The sequence below is a fragment of the Salvia splendens genome, chromosome 10 (genome assembly GCF_004379255.2).
Source record: "Salvia splendens isolate huo1 chromosome 10, SspV2, whole genome shotgun sequence".
NCBI classification, from domain to species: domain Eukaryota; kingdom Viridiplantae; phylum Streptophyta; class Magnoliopsida; order Lamiales; family Lamiaceae; genus Salvia; species Salvia splendens.
The window spans coordinates 28,005,029-28,014,975 of NC_056041.1; the positions used below are offsets into that span (position 1 = coordinate 28,005,029).

The window sequence follows — 9,947 nt, forward strand, 5'->3', positions numbered from 1 at the left end:
TCCAGGTCCATTTTCCTCCACCCGCTCTCGAGATCTCGTCGTCTCTCTGCTTCGGTAGAGACTGGATCTTCGAATCGTAACTCCTCACCAGGAGCGCCGTCTGCCGCCGCCGCCGCTCATATAGTGCGATTCTCAATCTGTCGTTCTGTTTCGGTTGACGAAATTGCAATTATTAATTACTCTGTTTTCTCTTCAATTTGACAGCAACAAATGGTTGTTTTGATTTACCTGTGTATTGAGGTAGTGTTCAATCTCGATTCGTTGTGATTGAGGATTGGCTAGTAGCAATTTTCCATTGACACGCTTCAAATCGTTGCTGGAGATCGTCTCCGACGAGATCTGCAACAAGGCGAGCTCGTGCGCGCTGAAGCTGCTGATGCAGATGCTGGAGGCGTCGAAGAAGTCGAGGCTGAAGGCGATCAAGGCCGGCGCGATCTGCATGTTGGTGGAGCTGCGGCCAGAATCGAGCAGATCTAAATGCGAGAGGATTATGCAATTGATCAATTTTGCTTTTGTTACAGTGTTTGTCAGTTGTTGACATTTTGATATATAAGCTGGTGACACTATGACAACTATGGTGCATATCGTGTCAACGGCACATACATGTCATGTCAACTACGGTACATATCGTGTCAACGACACATACAAGCCATGTCAACTGTGTTACAAGCCATGTCAACTACACGTACAACCATGTCAACTGCACATAGAAACCATGTCAACAACAATTATAAGTCATGTCAACTAAATGACACTTATACCCCCGTGTTGTCATAATGTGATAGCTGTTGACATTTAGTTAATCTTGTGGATTAGTGGCTGATATTGCATCTCATTTCTCAATTTAGCTAAATAATCTCAACCTAACAGGACCCTATATATATATATATATATATATATATATATATTAATTTTATAATAAAATATGAGTAAAATTGATTGGTGGAATGTGGGGTCTACTTACCATTTATGGTAAAAGTGAAATGTTACTCTTATTGTGGGACGAACCGAAATGGCAAAATGTGACACTTAATATGGGACGGAGATAGTAATAAAATTTACAATCCACTTTTTACCCTCCTCCCCCACCTTCTAATCCAAATATTTTGTACGGAAATGTCTTGAACGCCATTAGTGTTGACACTAGTGCCATATAAATCCACAACAAATATTTGCACATGGTCAGCTTGTTGAATCACTCCAAAAACAATTAGGCTACCGACCATGTGATGCACTTTTTATTAGCATTATAAATACCTGCAAGTATACAGAGTAGATCTAGTATAGCTAAAGGTAAGTACCGGATATCGATCACGGGGAAAACAATCACAGACTGTCTACCTTATACTAAAACTCAATTACTATTTGGAAAACTGAAAGTTTTGAAAACAAAGAGCACTTGAAAGCAAATAACAACTAATTGCAAATAGATCACAGAGATAAAAATATAAGAGATAAGGGAATTCCAGGGATGTGCGTTCACAGTTATGGTTATACAAATTCCAACTACAACACCGTAGCACAGTTCTTACTTTGATAGAACGAGTCACCTAGCTTATGCTCATGCTATGCAAACGTTGATTAGTAACACTAGAGTTGTCAATCCTAGATCCGTAACTCCTAAAAGCTCATAAGACCCTTTAAAGTCCCCACTCTCAATTAACAGTGTCGTTTTAAGGGAAGCTAATTGTAGTGTCTATTAAGTGGATCTAACTCGCCAACCTCCTCTCACGATTATGTAGTAAGTTATATTAAATCATCACAGAATGTGTCACTTAAGCGTGAAGCATTATCCAATTACTTAAGGAAGAAACAAAGTAAGAACAAAACAGATACTCCCTCCGTCCCATGTTACTCGCACTTTTCATTTTAGGCCGTAAATTTGGGATTGATTTTTTAGTGTAATTAAATTAGAATTTTAAGTGTAATGAGACATCACTTAATAAATGAGCTCTTAACTTAAACTAACATATTAATTAAATGCATTAATTATAACTTAAACCATAAATAGTGTAAGGAGTTTGTGACGAGCAGAAAAGCAACAATGCAAGTAACATGGGACGGAGGTAGTATTAAATAGAAAACGGAATTGTATAACCAAAGTCGTTACTAACACATCCTTAGAATCATATGAGTTTAGTTACACATGATTGAATAAACCCAAAACATAGGTTGTAAGGAAGACAATGAAAACATAAGAACTAAAGCAATAAAACTCAAAGGTTGAATCCTTGTAGCCTTGATGATCTTCTTGATTCCTTCTTCAACCCCTTGCACTATGAAGTACTTTCACTTTTAAGCTCTGGAAATATTTTGCAAAGAGAAGATCTATTTTTTATGAAGCTTGAGGGGTAGTTATAGGAGATAAATCGCCCCTCATCAAATAAGGAAAAGGATTGCAAAGTATGGGGTAAGTCTTGGAGAGAAAGTAAGAAAATTTCTGCTCGCCGCTATTTCCCAGCGGGCCGCTGCACCTTGGCCAGCGGTCGTTGTGGGTTGATCCGTAGCCTCTGCCACTTGGACAACGGTCGCTGCACTTTGTTTCAGCGGTCGCTGGCAATCATCTCGTAGCTTCTGGATCACTTATAGCGGTCGCTGCGCACACCCCAACGGTCGCTCGGCGTGTTCTTCCTTTTATGCACAGCTTTCCCGGAGTGAGCCGCTACTGGCTTAGCTGTCTCTGGGCGCCAGCGGTCGTTGGTTGTGTTGCAGCGGACCGTTGGACGTCTTGAACAGCTCCAAATTTCCAACTTCACTTTTTTACTCTCTTTTTGGGCTCAAATATGCACGTTTCTCACAAAACACGTCAAAATACCAAAATAGACATGAATTGTGATTTTGACATTAAAAACGGACCAAATAAAAGCCTTAAAACCATGCAAAATCTGAGCGTATCACCATGCCACCGCAGTCGCCATAGGAGTAATTTGAATGTTTTAGGATTTTAATTACGTAACTTTAGGATTTTAATTGGTATCCGCCATCACATACGGGTTGTGTTTGTGGCCTTTTATACATAGGTTTCCGAATCCTTCTCGCATTCATCCTAGCGAGTCGTTAAGTCTCCACTCAGCGAATCGTCGGGTGGTCTATGGAGAAACTGCATGTTTCGGCTGACCTGACTCTTGACTTGTTGTAGGTTCCAAGCGAGTCATTGAGACCCTTTTATTCTCGATTTCGTTCCGAGCATTTTTTCACTCCATTCTTCACTTGTAACTTCACATGGCCAGGCACCTCCTCTATCTTCACCAACAAGTTGCAAGGGAGCACAACTTGACCAATCGAACCCCATATCCTTGGTATTCACCGATTGCTATTTCGCACCGACCAACTACAACAGGAAAATGCCACAACAACTCGGAATCACAGCCTGAGACTGAAGAAGTCACAGATCTCTCATATCACAAGAAATCACCCGAAGATCTTCTCACAAGAACAAATAGATCGAAGCTCAACCATTCGATCTCTAACAGAACCGACCGATCAACACAGAATTTGAAGGATCTACACTCAACACTCACTAAAACTAGAGGGGGAGTGACCGGAGAAGCAGATCGACGAAGATGAGAGAGAGAGAGAGAGAGGATTCTAGAGAGAAGGCAGAGAAAAAATGTCCGAAGAGAGAGTACATCACATAATGAGAGGCGGTGAGTGAGAGGAAGCGTGTTTATCTCAACAAACAAACATTGCCCTAAATCCAACAGCCAACAACTGCGATCCTCGTGGATTTGCCACGTGGCAGCAATCCGGCATCCTCAGGTAAGTAACGGGCCTCAAGATCCTTGGGCCATCACAAAATGATACAGGCCTCTCACAATTTTCGATTATATTACTAAGTTTTCTTACATTGATAAAGCAGTGATATATATCTGACATTTTTTTGTAAAGATGGAGAATATAACGTTGCGAAATTCAAGCCCAAAAAAAAAAAAAAAAAAAAAAAAAAAAAAAAAAAAAACGTTGCGAAATTCAAAAGGTTGTACTTGTAGTAATTATGATATTTTGAACTTATTAAATGAGCGTCATGGTCGTCGAATATGGGCCGAAGCCCAACTAACGTGCCCATTACACTAATATCATCCGGAAAATCTCATTTTGGGATATTTCACTGACCTCCGTTCGATTCAATCATAGCAAATAAAAGGAACCCTAGCTCGAAGCAACAGATTGAGCTCTTCAATATTCGAATTCAGGCTACAAATTGTAGCAACACAGCTCAGCAATACACAGGTTTGTTTCGGAATTTGCTTTAAATTTATTGTGTATCTTGTTTGAATGTGTATTGCGAACGAATCGCTGTTTCCTACGTGTTTATGATTTCAGCTGTTTTTTTATTTGTGTGCGCGATTTCATTTGATGTTTTGGCAATTTTTTTCTGGCTTATTGAATGTAATTTACACAGTATGGATTCAAATGCGCGAGAAAGTTCGGACTCGGCGGAATTCCGGAAACCGTCCAATGATGCTGCTAATCGGAAGTACAGGCGCAGATCACCTGTTGGGGGATCATCGTCTTCTGATGGTCAGTATCTCCTTACCATTAAATCATCATAAGAAAAAAACATTTTTAATCTGTTTCCACTGTTTTAAAAACTAAGCCGCTAGTACTATCGTAGGATTGTGTAACAATTTGGTTTTCAGCTTCGTAGTGACTTGTCTACTATGAGTGTGCGTTTGGTTCCTCATATTGATATTTCTTAGAATATATCCTAAAGAGGCGATCAATAATTTTTCTTTGTTATGGTTTGTTTAATCGAAAGATTTTCATGCATGCCATTACTTATATTGGTGATTTTTGGCCAATTCTACATTCAGTGAAATTTATACTATTGAGATGCATTATTTGAAACATGTGTAATCAGGTAGCATGGCTGTCAATTCTTGCTATGAAGATAATTTAAATTGAAAGAGGGATACTTCCTGTACTGTGTATGACATGTTATGTGAGCCTTAAGTTGTTCGTGATATTTGGTATTTTGGTTGTAATTAACTATTCTTGTACTCCTATAGCATCTTTTGCTTGTATTCAGGGAGTCCACGCAACAGGCACAGCTTAAGTCCAGCCCCATCTAGGAAGGAAACTGCTAGGGTTGACGATAAACGAAAAAGGGATGATGATAGGAATCAGTCTGGGCGTAGTGATGAACCATATAAATCCTCTGATTGGCACTCATCTAGGAGTCACTACAGGCAAGATGATCGTATCAGCCGTGATAGGCATGTGGATAACTATGATAGAGGTCATGCTAAGTCATCCTATCATTCACGGGATTCACGAGGCAACAATAACTTGGATTACTCCAGGTCGGATAAATACCACAAATCTAGAGATTATGCAAATGAGGCTGACACATGCTCTCACGGAAAATCTGATGGTTTAAGGAGTAGTAATAGGGATAAGGACTCATATGACAGAGCTGGATCTGGTTGGAGGCATGCTGCTATTGAGGAAAGGGACTGGGACAGGGACCGAGATAGGAGCAGAGAAGGTAGGGCTGACCATTATGGAAAGACAGATAATAAGAAGAGTTTTGTGGATCTCAAAAGTGATTGTTCACCTGCTTATGAAGAGTCAAGGGGCCTCCGAAATGATTCTTTTGCTCGAAAGGATAGTTCTGTCTGTCATGTGAAAGAAGCTGCTTGGAGAGATGGCAAGCAACTAGACTCTGAGAGCCATGCTAATGATGAGAAGAGAAGAGATGATGGTCGAGGTACATATAAGGAGCAAGTCAATAGAGAATCAAAGGAGAATTCTGATGATATGTCCATCAAAGGTTAAGATTCTGAGAACCCCAATTTATTTGCTTTTAGCAGCCGATGTTCTGGGACTGATGATTTGTTTTGCTTTGTCTGCTAGTTTTTTTTTATCTTGTTTTTCGTTTTGCAATGTCTGATATCTTCTGGAACTACTCAACAGGTACTTCTGAGCCTTGTGTTACAGATTCTGATATCGATGCTGCGAGAATTGCTGCAATGAAAGCTGCTGAATTAGGTACTTTAATTTCTGTTGACTGTTATGACAGTTTCCTTTTGATACCCACATACATATCCGTTGACATGCAAAAAACTTTTTGTTATAGGACATGCATCTTTATTTTGTGGAGATTTTCTTATCGATAACTTGTTTTGGTTTTTTGTCATGTGTGGTAAAGTGGTTATCTTCTACCATTGAAATTGCATTATTAGTTCTTCATTTTAGCATGGATTTGTTATCTACTGTTATCTGAGCTGAACTCTCTGGCCGTCATTCTGTTTTTGGATGAACACAGTTAATAAGAATTTAGTCGGTACGGGATACATGTCAACTGATCAAAAGAAGAAGCTTTTGTGGGGCAACAAAAAGAGCTCTGCTACTGAAGAGGTATTTATAATCATCTCTCTACTTCCACTTCAAAAAACTCATCTTTGTACTTGCATAATCTCGTCGTTTCATAAATACCAACCCTTGGATTCTGTTCTATCCAACCAAATATATAATTATTAATAATGTCACTTATTATTTCTAATGTCTTCAGAACTATATATACCATTTGGTGTGCCTTATTATTCTCACTTGTGCTTTCCCGTCTTCTTCCTGTATGCTTGACAAAAATTTTCATGTAGTCTACTGCACATCGTTGGGATACTCCAATGTTTGGTGACCGTGAACGACAGGAAAAATTCAACAAACTCATGGTAATTTCCTACCTCCTTTTTCCTTGGTTGTTGCATTATATTATATGGTGTGCATGGGACCATGTAATGCATGAATAATTGGGTTGTGTGCGTGCGTGCTCATAAGGATTCATCCACGTACTAATGCCCTTTTAGAGTCTGAGGTTGCATTGGTGGCCAATTGTAGGGTGTGAAGGCGGATGCAAAGGTAGAGAACCAGGGAGACAACCCCGACATGGAAAAGAAGCGAGAGCAACTTCAGATGGAACTCGAGAAACAATATACAGCCGGACTGCGTCGAAGAGATGGTCGGACTGTAGGGCTGGGCCTTTAGAAGTTTGCTCTAGGTACTTGCGGGCTTGTACGTATGTATGTCTGGCAATCGTGATATATTGCGTGAAAAAACTATTCTGTAGGAGTGTTGTAATCTGGGCTTTGAACGTGACTGGTGGTAAGGCTTCTACTTATATTATGGTTCTCGGATTAATTGCAAGTAATGTCGTTTGGATGCATCCTTTTGTTGGTGGATTAACTTGCTTGTTCAAATATTTCTTGTCATTTTCTTTATTGTTACATTTTCCCCTTTTGTGTGCTATCAAGATCATCTATTCCAAATGGATTTCTTGTACTTACTACTTCCTCCGTCCCAACTTAATTCTCACTCTTGGAGTGGGCACGTGTATTAAAAAATGTAATGAAAAGTTGGTTGGAAAAATTAGTGGAATGTGAGACTCATTTTTTTTATATTATTTTATAGAGTAAAGGTCAATTTTGGTCCTAAACATAGGATCAAAATATGAATTTAGTCCAAAATATTCACTTTTTGAAAAACAGGTCCATAACGAATGAATGTCAACAAAGCAGTCTTTTTTTTACGGTTACGTCAAAAAATTAATGGTCAACGCTAATTGCACAGTGACATGACATGGCTGTTAGTTTTTTGAAGGAATCGTAAAAAAGGGACTACTATGACAAGGATTTCATTTGTTATGAACCTATTTTTCAAAAAGTCAATGTTTTAGACCAAATTCATATTTTGGTTTTATGTTTAGGACCAAAATTGACATTTACTCTATTTTATACTCTCTCCGTCCTAAGAAAGTTGAGTCATTTCCTTTTTTAACAAAAGACAAAGCATCTAATCACTTTTACTTTATTCCATCATTTACTTTACTCTCTCTCTTATCTTTTCTATATTTTTCATCTATCCTATTTATTTAATATAAATTCTTAATCTCCGTGCTCAAAAGTTTTGTCTCAACTTCCTTGGGACAGAGGGAGTAATAAAATGTGAGTAGAGTAAGTTAGTGGGATGTGAGACCTACTTATCTTTTATGGTAAAAATGAAGTGTGACAATTAAGTTGGGACTGACCGAAATGGAAAAGAGTGACAATTAAGTTGGGACGGAAGAGAAGGAGTATTTTAGAAACAGTTTTTTATGTGAATAAGGGGATTATGTAGAGTCTAGAACTAGTGGCATGAATAAGGGGATTTTGATAGCTTGAATTTGATCACCTATAGGGCAATCCCAATTACTTTACTTTGTTTATTTATGTTCTGTACGACTAAACTCTTTATTTTTCTTCAATAATTACTAAATGCTAAACTCTTTATTTTTCTTCAATAATTACTAAATAAGAGTTGATATTATTGGTGCCACTCTTATTTATGTTCTGTACTACTAAACTCTTTATTTTTCTTCAATAATAACTAAATGCTAAACTCTTTATTTTTCTTCAATAATTACTAAATAAGAGTTGATATTATTGGTGCCACTCTAAAAGGTGGGGGAAAATAATCTACCAACAACATTAACTAGAGCATGTCAAAGAAAAGGAAAAGAGATAAAGAGGGCAGTGCACATTAATTTCCTACTCTACTTAAAAGAGTAGGAAATGGAGTAATTGCAATAGAATTTGGTATACCTATCCAAATTCATAATTATTTATCAAATGGCATTACATTTGCAAATGATTTGTGAAGGGGGGAGAACCAGAGAAGTTCTTCAGCCGTTGCATTCCATTAGTGTTATAGCATTTTTTCTGGACACGGAGATTAAGTAATACATATTTAATAAGTTAAATAAAGTGAGAATAAAATAGAAGAGAAAACTAGTAGGAGAGAGTAAAGTAGAAGAAGAATAAAGTAAAAGAGATAAGTGGATTGTGTTAAAAAAAAGAAAAAGAAATTGTCCAACTTTCATGGAGCGGCTCAAATATGAATATGTTCTAACACTAAGAGCATCCACAATAGGACGGATATCCACACGGCAAGCACTAAGACATCCCAAAACACCTTCTGTCACGTTACTAGGACATCTCACTGCACTGCTACATCACTAAGACATCCTAAAAACACTTTCTGTCGCGTCACTTGGACATCCCACTGCATTGTCGCGTCACTTGGACATCCCACTGCACAATATCGGACAAGCACTAGGACATCACAAAAAAAAATCGAAAATTGCTCTCGTCCTCCGGGACGTCCGTCGACAAGCCACAATAGCGGATGAGACGACGGACAAGCGCACGGACAAATGAGAAATCCGACGGACAAGAGGTCGTCCGTCCCGCTCGTCCGTGAACCGCTTGCCGATCGCAATAGTGGACGAGCGCGACGGATGAGCGGCTCGCCAGTCGCTCGTCCGCGCGCTCATCCAGTGGTGTGGATGCTCTAATGGAACAAAGGGAGTACTAGAAAACTCACAAGAACTTAGTATATTATAAAATAAAAAAAAAAGACCATGTGTGTCGCTGGCACGAGCCGCTCCTCCGTCGCGCTCGTCTAGTGGTGTGGATGCTCTAATGGAACAAAGGGAGTACTAGAAAACTCACAAGAACTTAGTATATTATAAAATAAAAAAAGACCATGAGTGTCGCTGGCATTGCTAGAATCGATGTGTTTAATTTTACATCAATACATGTTAGAATATCTCCAAGGGAAAAATTTAAATTGAAAAAGTTGTACTTTCTTAAAAAGGTATATGTACTTTCTTAAATATTAATGAACTCCGAGAAAAAAAGGTGAATTAAAAAAGATAAATAAAATAACTAATTTTTTATCTTTTGTGTGGAGAAGATGTAAAGATAACTTTTCAAAATTGAAGAAGGTATAATACCTTCTCAAATACCATTTACATTGAAATATGATTTTTTATGAAAAAGGGTAAATATGATAGTTATTTCCATTTATCCTCTCTCTTGGAGACTCTTAGATAGTAGGGCCTAAGCCTCTAGTTGAATTTTTGGAAAGATCAAGATTATCTCACACACGCATATATTATACTCTATCCG

At 38.3% G+C, this 9,947-nt stretch overlaps 1 protein-coding gene across 1 annotated transcript; it reads left to right on the forward strand.

Annotated features, from left to right (window-relative positions):
- Positions 1-4,073: 4,073 nt before the first annotated feature.
- LOC121752175 (arginine/serine-rich coiled-coil protein 2-like) lies at positions 4,074-7,185 on the forward strand. The gene is made up of 7 exons (XM_042147107.1): positions 4,074-4,230; positions 4,403-4,521; positions 5,030-5,773; positions 5,917-5,991; positions 6,269-6,360; positions 6,603-6,674; positions 6,841-7,185. Exons 2-7 carry the CDS (start codon positions 4,404-4,406, stop codon positions 6,985-6,987), a joined length of 1,248 nt encoding a protein of 415 aa, XP_042003041.1. The 5' UTR covers positions 4,074-4,230; position 4,403; the 3' UTR covers positions 6,988-7,185.
- The last annotated feature ends 2,762 nt before the right edge of the window (positions 7,186-9,947 follow it).